The sequence below is a fragment of the Balaenoptera acutorostrata genome, chromosome 2 (assembly GCF_949987535.1).
Source record: "Balaenoptera acutorostrata chromosome 2, mBalAcu1.1, whole genome shotgun sequence".
NCBI lineage: Eukaryota > Metazoa > Chordata > Mammalia > Artiodactyla > Balaenopteridae > Balaenoptera > Balaenoptera acutorostrata.
This window is the reverse complement of record NC_080065.1, coordinates 180,495,388-180,510,957: the sequence shown is the minus strand read 5'-3', so window position 1 is coordinate 180,510,957 and position 15,570 is coordinate 180,495,388. Positions and strand designations below refer to the sequence as shown.

The 15,570-nt window shown below is 48.1% G+C and overlaps 1 protein-coding gene across 1 annotated transcript; it reads left to right on the top strand.

The window, feature by feature from the left end:
• The first annotated feature begins 7,756 nt into the window (after nucleotides 1-7,756).
• RETN (resistin) lies at nucleotides 7,757-8,944 on the top strand. The gene is made up of 4 exons (XM_007169061.2): nucleotides 7,757-7,789; nucleotides 7,950-8,077; nucleotides 8,435-8,512; nucleotides 8,811-8,944. The coding sequence occupies exons 2-4, from the start codon at nucleotides 7,960-7,962 to the stop codon at nucleotides 8,942-8,944; spliced, it is 330 nt and encodes a 109-aa protein (XP_007169123.1). The 5' UTR covers nucleotides 7,757-7,789; nucleotides 7,950-7,959.
• Nucleotides 8,945-15,570: the final 6,626 nt, after the last annotated feature.

Here is a 15,570-nt window from a genome sequence, read left to right as displayed (position 1 = left end):
AAAGGATCTGAGCAGGGTCAGGTGGGGACCTCAAGTCTAATGTTGGCGATGGGGCTCAGCTGGGATGAGTGCCTGGGGAGGGGGCCCTGGTGGGCGGGTAAATTGGGTGTAGCGCCCCCCCAGTGGAGTGCTACTCATTTCCATCCTGTCACCTCTGGAGTTGTGACCCCTCCAAGGCTGGGACCAGGGTGGCGTGGGCGGACACAGGACACCTGGGGCCCTCCTTCCCTGCCCACGGAAGACTTGGCCCTGATTTTGAGGTCACCTATCCTTTTGAGACTTCAGAGAAATCTAAAGACACTCTTCCCAGAAAAATCGCACGGACAGTTTTGCAGGTAGGGCCTTGGAGAAGCAAAAACCCCTCCGATTCAGCAATTCTACTAAGATTTATGCGAAATGCCTAATAGGGCAGAAAGATGGACGTGCAAGGCTGTTGAGTAGATGGGGTGCAGGGGAGAAAGTGGGTCATCTCAGACCACTGAGACGGCCAACCCTGGATGACCCCCCCCCTTACGGCCTTGGCAGGGAAGCCTTTCAACTGGGAGACGGAGTGGGAGGGAGATGGTTTTAAAAATTTAACTTTTAGGGACTTCCCTGGTGGCGCAGTGGTTAAGAATCTGCCTGTCAATGCAGGGGACACGGGTTCGATCCGTGGTGGGGGAAGATCCCACATGCCACGGAGCAGCTAAGCTCTCGAGCCACAACTGCTGAGCCCGCACACCTAGAGCCGGTGCTCCGCAACAAGAGAAGCCACCGCAATGAGAAGACCGCGCACCGCAACGAAGAGTAGCTGCCACGCCACCACGCGCAGCAAGGAAGACCCAACGCAGCCAAAAATCAATCAATTAATTATTTATTTATTTAAAAAGTTTAACTTTTAAACTCGCCTCCTGGGGAAGCCGCGGTTTTCCTCCGGAACCCGCTTAAGGTAGGTCAGCCAGGGGGCGCTGTGGCTCAATTTGCCGGCTGCTTTGATCTTTAGCGTCTGTAACCCGAGCTTGGGTGACCCTAGTTAGAGACGGCGGGGGTGGGGGAGGGGGAGAAGGTCATGAGTTACTCAATAGTTCTCAGCGCCAGCGAAACTCTGTTGCTTAAATCGCCTCGGCCTCTGGCCCTTATTTGTACGTAGATGATGTTGTAAAGTCTCCCACCTCAGGACATTTTGATTGTACAAATATTCACGGACCACCCCCATCCCCGCCCCCGCAAATGGGCCACAGCAGCCGGTAGTGTCAGGCCCTGATCACGTCCCAGGCATCCTGCCAAGCCCTCCACACGCATTACACAGAATTCTCAAAACCCTCGTGTGAGAGTAAAATCCACCCTCTCTCTCTGCATCCTATGAAGCCTCACGTCAGGAGCTCCATGATGTCATGTCCCTACAATTGGTCGGTGGGTTGGGGGCCGGGGGCAGGTGTCCCTGGTTTCCAGCAACTCTCCACGTAAAGGTTTTAGCAGCCATGGATTCCCTCCGATCTCTCCTTTTTTTTTTTTAATTTAATTTTATTATTTTTTTCCCCGACGCTGCGAGGCTTGTGGCATCTTAGTTCCCCAACGAGGGATTGAACCCAGGCCACCGCAGTGAAAGCGCAGAGTCCTAACCACTGGACTGCCAGGGAATTCTCCAATTTTTTTTTCCTGTACTTTAAAATTTTATCTATTTATTTATTGCCAATATCTCTTGAAGATTATTTTCAAACTTGTCATTCCTCCCACTGGAATCAGCTGGGATCCTTCTTGAAAGGACTCTCAGCAACTACTAAAGTTGGTTCGTATGGAAAGTTACAACCTAGCGCGTTTTGTTACGTGTTATTGTGGGTGTGGATTACGTCGCTGAATCCCCGGGAGGCAGCTGGACACACGGGCTCATCGGGGAGGCCTGGGGTGGGAACAGACCCCAGAGTCACCGGTGGTCATGGTATAAGCTTAGAGGCAACATCCAGGAACCACTGACTGCCACAATAATAATACATTAATATAATATTAATATATACCACGATAATATAGTATTAATATAATAATACATCATTATTTAATACTGTAAAATGGTCTGGCCCCGGCTGGGTGGTGGTTCTCAGGATGTGCTAAGAAGGAGGACTCCACAAAGTGAGAAAAAAGGATTCCTCAGGTCAGCATCAGGGCTTCGGAAGGTCAGGAGGGCACCCCTGGGGTCGTGAGCACTGATGTTCTTGGTTGTGGGGACATGGGGACACGTCATAGCAGGGAGAGTTCTCAGCCCGCGCTGTGCAGGGCAGGGGGCTCTTCTAGAACTATATCTCATCCAAGTTAACAGGAGGGAAAAGTTTGTGGTCTTGAATTTGCTCTACTTAAAAAAAAAAAAGTGAGCGGGGGAAATAAATTAGGAGTTTGGATTTCTTTTCTTTTCTTTTCTTTTTTTTTTTTTTTTTTTGGCTGCACTGTGCAGATCTTAGTTCCCCTACCAGGGATGGAACCCCGGGCCCATGGCAATGAAAGTGCTGAGTCCTAACCACTGAACCACCAGGGAATTCCCAGGAGTTTGGAATTAACATAGACACACGACTATATATAAAATAGGTAAACAACAAGGACCTACTGTATAGCACAGGGAACTATACTCAGTATCTTGTAATAACCTATAATGGAAAAGAATCTGAAAAAGAATATATATATATATATATATGTGCGTATAACTGCATCACTTTGCTGTACACTTGAAACTAACACAGCATTGTAAATCAACTCTACTTCAGTTTTTTTAAAAAGCTAAAAAAATAAAAGGTTAAATACTTTACGGTACATTTAGATAATGGAAACTGACCCTGCATTAAAAAGAATTCACCCAAGAGAAAGGAAAATATACATCCACACAAAGACGTGTCCAGGAATGTTCATGGCCTTATTCATAATAGCCAAAAGGTGGAAACAATCCAAATGCCCATCAACTGGTGAATGGAAATCAATGTGGTACATCCAGGCGATGGAATGCAGCTCAGTCAAGGACCAAAATACATGTTACGACATTAATGAACCTCAAAACACTATGCTAAGTAAATAAGCTTGATGCAAAAGACCACATAGTGTACGATTCCATTTATATGAAATGTCCAGAATAAGCAAATTCACAGACAGAAAGTGGTTGCCTAGGGGGTGGGGGTGGGAATAGAGAGTGACTGCAAAGGAGCACAAGATTCCTTTTAGGGGTGATAGAAACTTTCCAGAATTGGATTGTGGTAATGGCTGTGCAACCCTGTGAAACTTACTACAGATCATTGAGTTGTACAATTGAAATGGATGAATGTGGTATGTAAATTATACTTCAATAAAGCTGCTTTAAAAAAGAACGAAAAAGTGAGGGTCCCAGACATGGTGGAGCTGCCGGCTGGGCGGAGAGGGGTGGAGGTGGGATGGTGAAACCCCCAGGACCCTAGCAAAGCAAGAATTGCCTGAGGCCTCTGGGGGAGGGGCTGAGTGGCCCCGGGGAACCCAGAAGACGTTAAGGAAGCAAGGCAAGCTTCCCCCCCCCTTTTTTTTTTTCCTGTAAAGTTGCTCAAAATCTGAAAACACAAGTTAACCAACAGCTACTGCCAAGAATATTGTGAAAAGACTCCTGGAGGTGAGGAAATAGCCCTGAAAGTGGGAAAGTTCTGTTCCTGTTGGGCTGAGATGGGGTCCCCAGGGCTGAGGTATTGAGGGGACAGGACAGGAAGAGGAAGTCCTGGTTGGTGGCCCCTCCACATTGAATGATCACTCGGAGCCTTGATCCCTGTCTGTGGCTGGGGAAATTCTGGGAAAATATTGATCCCCCCCCCCCGAAAAAAAGCGACGTTTGAAGCATCCACTACATACCGTGCCTCATTCTGTATCATCTACATAGATTTACATAAAGTACTTGCTGGATGAAATAAGTCAGATGGAGACAGACAAATACTTAAATGTAGAATCTGTTTCTCCCCCAGCTTCGTTGAGATAAGCTTAAGGTGTACAACGTAGTGATTTAATACGTACATACTGATCAAAGAAATGTTCACATATTGAGATATAGGGAAAGTCATTCTGGCTTATACATGAGTTAACTTGAATTTTATGCTAACTAGAACAGCCTGTTTGTGGCCTATGAAAACTAGATTGTGCATCTGCTTTAATTATTAAAGAAAAGGGCACAATGACCGAAGTCAAGAATGTCCATGTTCAAAATAAAGATTAAATGCCTCCCTTCCTGGGATGCTAGGGCTGGTCCTCCTTTGATGATAAGACTCCCTTCCCAGGCACCGAGGTCATACCGACTCGCTGTGTACATGATGATCTGTTTTTTTTTTGAAACCTTGAAGGAGTGTCTCCATGACTTGTTTGATGTTCTTTTTTCTGACAAGATATAAAACTGCGCTGAAAACCATGCGTCTCTGGGGCAGTTCCTCAGAGTAATCAGAGAGGCCGTCTTCCAGGCTATAGTCCTCAGTTTGGCTCAAATAAAACTCTTTTCTGGGACTTCCCTAGTGGTCCAGTGGTTAAGACTCGGCGTTTTCACTACTGTGGGCCCGGGTTTGATCTCTGGTCGGGGAACTAAGATCCCACAAGCCTTGTGGCGTGGCCCAAAAACAAAAACAAAAACAAAAAAACCTCTCTTCTCTATTCCTATTATAGATGGTTTATTGATTATTTTCGTCGACAACACATTGCAAAATGATAACCTCAATGAGGTCAGATAGCAGATCCATCCCCTCACATAGTTGCTGTGTGCATGTGGTGAGAACTTTTAAATTCTCCTCTCGCAGCAACTTTTCAATACACAATATACAGTATTGTTAACCATCGTCATTATGTTGTACATTACACCCCCAGAATTTATTCCTCCTATAACTGGAAGTTTGTTCCTTTTGACCACCTTCACCCATTTCTGCGACCTCCCAGCCCCTGGTAACTGCCAATCTCTGTTTCTGTGAGTTTGGTTTGTTTTTTTTTTTTTTTGGTTTTTTTTTAAAGATTTATATGTGAAATCTAAAAACGTTGAGCTATAGAAGCAGAGAACAGAATGGTGGTGACCAGGACCTGGGAGGTGGGGGAAATGGGGAGATGTTTGTCAAAGGAGACAAAATTTCAGTTAGATGATGAATGAATTCTGGGGAGCTAATGGACAGCATGGTGATTACAGGTAACACTGTATTGTGTACTGGAAAGCTGATAAGAGAGTAGATCTTCAGTGTTCTCACCACACACGCAAAGAGGTACTTATGTGAGGTGATGGAGATGTTATCTAACCTTATGTGGTAATCATGTTGCAACATAACACATGTATCATATCGTCACGTAATACACCTTAAACGCACACAGTGTTATATGTCAGTTGTGTCTCAATAAAGCTGCGGGGGTGGGAGTACTCACTTAATTGTCACCCAGGCCCTGTGAGGTAGTCACTGAGAATAATCCCATTTTACAGATGGGGAAACTGAAGTGCAGAGGTGCTTTAGCCACTTGCTCAAAGTCATGCAGCTAGTCAGTGGCTGAGCTGGGACTCCCAGGAAGGGGGTTGCAGCCTCCGCGGGCATCACCACCAGAACATCCCTGAAGCTCCTTGACATCTGCTCTTGTTGCTTGGATATGCTGGGCAGGGGAGAGTGGGCAGGTACCACAGGAAGGGGCTGGGGAGACAGCTCATCCTGGGTGGTCAGGGCCCCAAGAGCTGGGCTGGTCAGAAGGGGTTCTAGGAAACTGTGCCTACCTGCCCCTTACTTTGCCCTCCACGTGTTCTCCCCCGACACCCTGCCTACTCCATGTACCCCCCACCTCATGGTACGGGTGGAAAAATGCCTTGGTTAAAAGTAAGGACTTTGAGGGACTTCCCTGGCGGTCCAGTGGTTAGGACTCAGTGCTTTCACTGCTGGGGGCCCAGGATCAATCCCTGGTCCGGAAAGTAAGATCCTACAAGCCAAGAGCTGCTCCCAAACAAACAAACAAACAAATAAATAAATAAATAAATAAGGACTTCGGCATCCAACAAATCTGGATCTGAAATCTCCCCTTCGGGAGTGACTTAGCCTCACCCAACATCAGTTCTCCCATCTGTGAAATGGGGCACGAGGTGAAGGCTGTCAGGAAGCTGTGGTCAGACTCTCCCTCTCGCCTCCACACCATTCCTCTTTTTTTTTTTAATTTTTTTAAACATCTTTATTGGAGTATAACTGCTTTACAATGGTGTGTTAGTTTCTGCTTTATAACAAAGTGAATCAGCTATATGCATACGTATATCCCCATATCCCCTCCCTCTTGCGTCTCCCTCCCACCCTCCCTATCCCACCCCTCTAGGTGGTCGCAAAGCACTGAGCTGATCTCCCTGTGCTAGGCAGCTGCTTCCCACTAGCTATCTATTTTACATTTGGTAGCGTATATATGTCAATGTTACTCTCTCACTTCGCCCCAGCTTACTCTTCCCCCTCCCCGTGTCCTCAAGTCCATCTCTACGTCTGTGTCTTTATCCTGTCCTGCCCCTAGGTTCACAGCAGTATCCTTCACAATAGCCAAAAGGTGGGAACAACCCAACTGTCCATCAACAGATGATACACGAAATGCGGTATGGACATAAAATTGAATATTAGCCTTAAAAAGGAATGAGGTTCTGATCCATGCTACAACATGGATGAATCTTAAAATGTTATGCTCGGTGAAATAAGGCAGGCGCAAAAGGATAAATATTGTATGATTCCACTTATTTGCTATATGAATAGGCAAATTCATAGAAATAGAAACTAGATTAGAGATTACCAGGGGCTGCAGGAAGAGGAAGTGGGAGTTAGTGTTTAATAGGTAAGGTTTCAGTTTAGGATGATAGAAAAAAAGTTCTGGAAATGGACAGGGGTGATGATTACACAACACCGTATGGCTGAAATCAAGCCATACTCCCTCTAAAGACTAGGGGAAAAGTCAGTTCTTTGCTTCTTCCAGCTTCTGGTGGCTTCTGGCATTCCTTGGCTTGTGGCCACAGTGTTCCAGTGTCTGCCTCGGTGGTCACACTGCCTTAATGCTGCTGAATTTACACTTGAAAATGGTTAAAATGGTACATTTTATGTTACGTGTGTTTTACCACAATTTTTAAAAATCCATCCATATTGGAAACAAAACAAACCCAAACAATGTGAAAACCATTCTTAGCTCATGAGTCGTACAAAAATAGATGGTAGGTGGGACTTCCCTGGTGGTCTAGTGGTTAAGACTCCGTGCTTCCATTGCAGGGGGCACGGGTGTTCGATCCCTGGTTGGGGAAGTAAGATCCCTCATGATGCTCAGTGTGGCCAAAAAAAAAAAAAAAAAAAAAGGATGGTGGGCTAGATCTGGCCCATGGGCCGTAGTTTGCACACTTCAGTTGTCGATTATTGTATCGAAGGAATAAACGATGATTTTTATCTATCTCTTCTATGGTGATAGGTATTTGGGAATGAAGATGCATGCAGTTCTCAAACAAGGACATTATTTTGGTTATGTTTGTGTGCCCCCCTCCCCTCCGTGCAAGCTCCTGTATCTCTCTCTGCCCCGTCGACTATGGTTCCTGGAATTATCCCGCAGGTTCTACCCTCTGGACCAGTCCCAGCCTGGATGTGGGAAGGGAAGGCTCTTGAAGGAGAGGCTGTGGCACCACTAGGTCCCTGGACTCTACCCGGAGGGCTTCCTCTTAGCCCCGGATGTGGGAAGGGAGGCCCAGGATGCCAGGGGTCTTAGCCAAGACAGGAAGCCCCACACTTGGAGGCCTTAAAGAGAGAGCTGAGGCAGAGGCATGTCATTCGTGTCCAAAATTTGGCCTGCTGAGTCCACAGAGAGGGTAAGTGACAGTTGCTCCCGCCTTTAGGGGCAAAGCTGGGCCTCCAGCCCCATCCCCCATGGGGACCCAGGGTTTCCAATCCCACACATTCTGTGGGCCTGACCCTTCCCAGGTTGGAGAGGGGCTGACCCAGCTGGGGTCTCTCGGTTCCCTCTTGCAGCACCTACAGGATGAAGGCTCTCTCCCTCCTCCTCCTCCCAGTCCTGGGGCTGCTGGTGTGTGGCAATTTGCTGTGTCCCATGGATAAAGCCATCAGTGAGAAGATCCAGGAAGTCACCAGCTCCCTAAGTGAGCGCCCTCGCATCCAACCTCGGCAGGGGCCTCAGGGGCCCCCCTGATTCCTGACATGGAGCGAACATCAAGCCAACCCCAACTCCAACCCCAACCAAATCTCAACCCCAAACCCAACCCAACGCCATTTCCCACCCAGCTCCACCTTTAACAACAGCTCCAAACCCTCCTCCCTCCAAAACACCCACCTCAAAACAGAATCTTGGGAGGTGATGCGCTCCCGACCACCTGGGCCTTCCCCAGGGGCGTTTTCTTGAGCCCCCTGCCCATCTCCAAACCACCAGGGCCTGGGCAGCATGAGATTGGGGGAGGGGCAGCTCGGTTTCACAGTTACCTCCGTCACTCCTTCCATAGTTCCTGAGGCAATAAGGAACATTGGCCTGGACTGCCGGAGTGTCACCTCCAGGGGGGACCTGGCCTCTTGCCCCTCAGGTGAGTACAGAACCCGTTGTCCAGGCTCTCAGTTCTGTTCTCAGTACCCCATAACCCCCTCCCCTACGTCCAGCCTCTATCTCTCTAGGACCACGGAGTCTCAGCCTCTATTTCTGCAATGTCCTGGTCTGCACTCCCAGCCTTGTCCCTTCCCCCAACTCCCGGACCCCATTTCCTCAGGACACTGGTGTCCAGGCCCCCGGCCTCCCCGCCGCCCACGCTGCCAGCCCCCTGGAACCCCAGGCCCGCAGCCTCTGGCTCAGAGTCCAGGCTCTCTCCTCCTTGCTCCCCCTCGCAGGTTTCGCCGTCACCGGCTGCACCTGTGGCTCTGCCTGTGGCTCGTGGGACGTGCGCGCCGAGACCACGTGCCACTGCCAGTGCGCCGGCATGGACTGGACCGGAGCTCGCTGCTGTCGCCTGCGGGCCGAGTAGCCTAAGGTTGCGCTTGCGGGGGGGTGGGGCGCTGGCCTGGGGGCGTGGCCAGGCCTCGGAGGGGCGGGGCTGGAAATAAACTTCCGAGAAGATGATGGGGAAAGCCCGGGCCCTGTGCTGTGTCTTCTGTGGGGTGTGGGTGACTGAGCTGGCATCTTCAGAAAGAGCAAGGCGCATAGGCGCCGGAGGGAGGGAGGTGGGGGACAGCCGTGACTTTCTTCTGCCCCATTGCCCCCTCCTCCCTTGTCCGCCACTTCTACTTCTGAAAATGGGGCCTTAACTTCCTGTAATGACAAGCACATCCAAGGCTCATGGCCTTCTTCAGGAGGGGAAGGGAGTGTAGCCTTTATTTATTTATTTTTGACCACACCGGGTGGGCATGTGGGATCTTAGTTCCCCGACCAGGGATCGAACCCGCGCCCCCTGTATTGGAAGCACGGAGTCTTAACCACTGGACCAGCAGGGAGGTCCCGAGAGTGTTACCTTTGAGGCCACCTTGACAGTCACCCTAGGGTCTCGGGCCTCCTGGGAAGTTGCTGGGCCATTCTCCCCCGCTGCTCACAATGAAGCCTCATCTGGGATCTGGGTCTGGACAGGACAGGAACCCCCCCGCCCCCTACCCCACATACACTCCAGGGCCTCAAGCCACCAGCAGCCCCAGGGTCAGGGTGCATCCCTGAATCCATTGCTGAGTCCAGAGTCTGGAGCGCCATCCCTCACTCCCCACCTGCATCAAGGGACATGCGTACCCCTCATGAACACTCAAATATGAAAACACAGGACGGGGACTTGTTTGCTCTTTGGTGTATCCTGGTGCTGAGAAGAGAGCATGGCACATAGTAGGTGCTCAGGAAAGTGTCTTGAATAAATAACCACACACACAGGTGAATACACCACCTAGGTACACACACTACACGTATGTACACAGTTACACATGGCCATGTGCACACACAGTACACAACCCAGTTACCACTGTCACACAAAGACACCACGCCCACAGACACATAGAGGAGAGGGACCTAGGGACACATAGACACATGTATGCCTTGGACAGACACTCGTGTTTCCAACATCAAGTCCCCACCCCAGCTTGGATGATGTTGGTCTCTGTCTGGAGTCAAAGCCCTAGAAGGCAAATCCTCAGCATTGCTGCGGGCACAAATCCAGGTGATTCAAGGTCCGGTTTCCTGAGAATCTTAACCCAGGAGTCTCAAAATCCAGCCCCTGAGAAATGCAGACAGAGACTTCAGAACACTTAGCGGCCAGTCTTTTTTTTTTTTAATTATTCTTTTTTTAAATTTATTTATTTATTTATTTATTTTTGGCTGCGTTGGGTCTTCGTTGCTGTGCGCGGGCTTTCTCTAGTTGCGGTGAGCGGGGGCTACTACTCGTTGCAGTGCGCGGGCTTCTCACTGTCCTGGCTTCTCTTGTTATGGAGCACGGGCTCTAGGTGCACAGGCTTCAGTAGTTGTGGCATGTGGGCTCAGTAGCTGTGGCTTGTGGCCTCTAGAGCTCAGGCTCAGTAGTTGTGGCGCACGGGCTTAGTTGCTCCACGGCATGTGGGATCTTCCCGGGCCAGGGCTCGAACCCGTGTCCCCTGCATTGGCAGGCAGATTCTTAACCACTGCACCACCAGGGAAGCCCCAGTGGCCAGTCTTAAGAGGGACCCAAGACTTAGACGTCACAGACCCCAGCAGCACACTCCAGAGGCTGGAGAATGGATGACAGGGTGGGTTTGTGGTTTTCAGGATGTTTTGGACTCTCTTCCCACTGACAACCACCCCCTATGATGGTACACCCACCTGTCTGATCATGGTAGTCGTGAGCTGAGATCACACAAACACTCCCCGTGCCCATGGAGCCCACCAGACCCCAACCCAGGGATTCCCCTCCCAGGTCCTCCCTCCTAACCCCACCTTGGCCATGGGGTTGGAGTGGGACCACTGCATCAGAAGAGTGTTAAGGACCAGAGAGGGCGAGTGTAGTACCTTGCCCATCCTGCTCCCTCACTGTCCCCTGACCCTGATGAGAATGCCTCTTTGTCTCCAAGACCCACAATTGTTCCCCTGTATCTGGACCCCAAGAAGAGCCTCTTTAGAGGTCTCAGTTCCAACACAGTCATCCTGTCTCAGAGTGCAGACTTTGACAGGCAAAGCCCCTTCTTAAGCCTCTTTCTTCATTTGCCAGCAGCCCAGCCCCCTGTAGTAGCCAAGATTGTGCTAGTTGCAGGTGCCACAGACCCCTCATCAAGCTAGCTCGAGCAAAAGTGGAAGGACATTTCTGGATTATGTAACTGAGAGGCTCAGGGTTAGAACAACAGACTCAGGTATGGCTGGATCTAGGGTCTCAGATAATGTCTCCAGGACCCGACTCCCTGTCAGGTCTGTTCTCCTTAGTGTTGGCTTCACTCTCAAGCAAGTTCTCCCCTGTCACAGCACCAGGCTTATATCCTGGCAGTCTGACAAAGGGGAAAAAAGAGAGAATGCCCTTTTTCCTGGTTAACCCAATAAAAGCCTCAGGCTTGGGGACTTCCCTGGTGGTCCAGTGGGTAGGACTGCGTGCTCCCAATGCAGGGGGCCCAGGTTCAATCCCTGGTCAGGAAACTAGACCCCGTATGCATGCTGGCACAACCAAAAAAAACAAGCAAACGAAAGAATCCCAAAAGCCTCCGGCCTGAGTCTCATTGGTTGAGTCTGGCTCATTTGCCCACCCCTGTGCCAAATTTTGGACTTTGATTGGCTGGGCCTGGATCATGTGCTCACCCTAAACCAATACCTGGTTAGGACACATTTTCTTTCTTAAAAGAAAATCGAGACTGTTGCTCCATGAAAGGATCTGGTCAGGCAACCCCATGGAGCCCTCTTAGGCCACCATGACATGGTTGCTTGTGGGTTTCCAGTTCCGGGGCTACCTTTTTCTCAAAGTCCAGAGGGCTGGAGCCTGGTCTTAGCCTCATCGGAGCCAGGGAAATGTGTAATGCCACGGCCCCGCCCCCTATGCCTGTCCATCAGAGCAGAGCCAGTTCCCCATTGGTCCATCTCTTCTGTGGCTATTACATCAGCAGGGGCGGGGTCACATGTCTCAATGGCTGACTTCTTTGTAAGAGGAGATGCAGGAGCTGGCATCTAATCATTATTAAATTGATAGTCCTTGAACAGACAAGATTGGCAATACTTTAGGAAAGAGAACATTATCCTCACCAGCCAGATCTCGGGGACCATTCCAAAGTTATCTAGAATTTAATCACATATTTTAAACCTAAAACATACTCACTTTCCACACATAGAAAGTTTTAAAATTATTTTTTCCAAAGGGAGTGTAACAGAGCAGGACCCTACGGGGCCTTCCCAGGACAGACACCACCTCCCCCCATGTCCTCTGCCTGCCTCTTGTCTGTAGAAAAACTTTAGGCAAAGAATAAATTTAATCAGAGAAATGAAAAAATGCAGAAGTAAAGGAAAACAGTCAAACAGGACAAAATAATAGTCTTGCCATTAAGCAAAGTCAGGACCTTTAGTTCCTCCTCAAGGGCTATAGATAATATTCTGAGCCATAGGCTTTGAGCTGCTTAGTGGATACCAAAACCCCTACCAGGTGGGGGAAGTTAACTACGTGATGACCAGACTGTAGCCATGACATAAGCTGCCCCATCTTACACAATTTTGAGAACTGGCCTCAAGGAAATGGGAACAAACCAACCCTGGAACTGAAGATTAATTGTACTTAAAACAATCCAGATGACATTGATCAGACCACTGCATGACCAACTTCAAGGTGACTGTCGGAGCCGACTCTACTGTTTCTGCATGTAGCCCCCTCCCTCCATCTATCCACCCCTGAAACTCCCCTTTAAAAGCTTTTGCCCCCTGATCGGCAGCTGGGAGATGTCTTTTGGACATGAGTCTGCCTTCTCCCCAGGTTGCTGGCCTCCTGAATAAAGCAACCTTTTCTTTTCAACCAACACTTGTCTCTCGAGTATTGGCTTTTGAGTGGCGAGATGCCGAACCTGAGTTCAGTAACAGGAGAAAATTATAATACTCTAGACCAGCACTGTCCAATATGGCAGTTAAATGTAGCCAGTCCAAGTTGAAATGTGCCTTAAGTGTAAATACACGTTTGGTTTTGAAGACTTAGTACCCCCCCCCAAAAAAGGTAAAATATCTCAATAAACATGTGGTTCACAAACAACTGATTAAAAAATAGTCTGAAAATCTAAACAGACATCTTTCCAAAGAAGACATAGAGATGGCTAATGGGCATATAAAAAGATGCTCAACATCACTAATTATTAAAGAAATGCAAATTAAAACCACAGTGAGATATCCCCTCAACTTATCAGAATAGCTTTTATCTAAAAGCCTACAAATGACAAATGTTGGCGAGGATGTGGAGAAAATAGAACCCTTATACACTGTTGGTAGGAATGTAAATTGGTCCAGCCACAATGCAAAACATTATGGTGGTTCCTCAAAAAACTAAAAATAGAACAAATATATGATCCATAAATTCCACTCCTGGGTATATATCCAAAAAAATGAAAACACTAATTTGAAAAGATAAATGTACCCCAATGTTCATAGCAGCATTATTTACAATATCCAAGATATGGAAGCAACCCAAGTGTCCATCAACAGATGAATGGATAAAGAAGATGTGATATATATGTGTGTATATATGTATATAAATATACATATATACACACACACATATGCACAATGGAATATTACTCAGCCATGAAAAAGGATGAAATTCTGCCATTTGCAACAACATGGGTGGACTTGGAGGGTATTATGTTTAGTGAAATAAGCCAGACGGAGAAAGACAAATACTGTATGTTATCACCTGTATGTGGAATCTAAAAAAAAAATTTTTTTAATGAATGTGTATAAAGAAACAGAAACAGGGGCTTCCCTGATGGTGCAGTGGTGAAGAATCTGCCTGCCAATGCAGAGGACACGGGTTCGGGCCCTGGTCTGGGAGGATCCCACATGCCGCGGAGCAACTAGGCCCGTGAGCCACAATTACTGAGCCTGCGCATCTGGAGCCTGTGCTCCACAACAAGAGAGGCCACGATAGTGAGAGGCCCGCGCACTGTGATGAAGAGTGGCCCCCGCTTGCCACAACTAGAGAAAGCCCTCGCACAGAAATGAAGACCCAACACAGCCATAAAATAAAAATAAATAAATAAATAAATAAAGTAATATTTTTTAAAAATGAGATAGTTAAAAAAAAAAAAGAAACAGAAACAGACTCAGATATAGAGAACAAACTAGTGGTTACTAGTGGGGAGAGGGAAGAGGAAGGGACAGTGTAAGCTTAAGGGATTAAGAGATACAAACTACTATGTATAAAGTAGATAAGCAACAAGGATATATGGTACAGCACAGGGAAATATAGCCATGGGGTATAGTCTATAAAAATATTGAATCACTATGTTGTACACCTGAAACTAACATAATATTATAAACCAACTATACTTCAATTTTTAAAAACCCTGCCAAAAATCCACGTGTGTTTCACATTATACTTCTATCAGAAGGCACCGCTCTAGACTTAAAGAAAAAATTCCTTACATACTTTGTCTCATTTTAATCCCCAGTTCTCAAGGTCAGGTAGACACAAAGAGAGATTTAAGACGCCTAGACAGAGTGGAGACAGTGTGCGTGCATGAATATGTATAAGCATGCAAATGAGCATGCCATGTGTACACTTGAGCAGATATGCGACTGGGGGTATTCAGGAGTGTGTGTGTGCAAGTGTGTGTGTGGGTCTGGGTAGGCGAGCAGATGTGTGGATGAGGGTGAGTGTGTTTCTGAGTGTTTCTCTGTCAGGGGTCTCCAGCTGGAGGAGGAACTACTTCCAGGGTTAGGTTAATGTGATGTCTGGTGCCAGTCCCAGATGTAGGGGTGGAGCTCCAGTGGTTAGTCCCATTGCCTCATATCTGTTCCTCTCCTCCAAGGGGCCTTGAAGAAGTAGAACTTCTCAGGGTGGAGCTGAAGAGTGGGACTAGGGCAGCGGGAAGGTAGGTGTGGGGACCTAGGAATCCTGCCTCCAAGGCTGGATGCCCCCGCCCCCAAAGGTGGGACTCTGGGGTACCACAGCATCTCCCGTGAGAGCAAGAGGAGATGGGGGGATGAGGTTTACCCAGGTAGACACACACACACACACACACACACACACACAGCTTCCTGTAAAGTTCCTGACCATCCTCTTTTTTAAAAAAACTTATTTTATTGAATATAATTGACATATGACATTGCATAGGTTTACGATGTACAACATGTTGATTTGATACATTTATATATTGCAATATGATGATCACCATTGCATTAGTTAACACCTCTACCCCAAGTTCCTGACCACTCTATTCTGTTTCTGGGTCTATGGGCATCTCTTCTTGGTCCTCCCTGAGACCTCTGGTCTCCTAAGATCCCTCTCTAGCTGGGGTTGGGGTGAGAATGTCCCAGGGTGGGAGGTTCCTGCATCCCTGAAAAGAGGAGGCTGACCTCTCCTTCCTCTCCTCCACCCCAACCCAGAGATTTCCTCATCTGCCCAGACACTTTCTGGTGGGTGGGGTTGTGTGTAGACAAATTGGCAGGCTGGGGACTACGGAGGCCGAGGAAAGC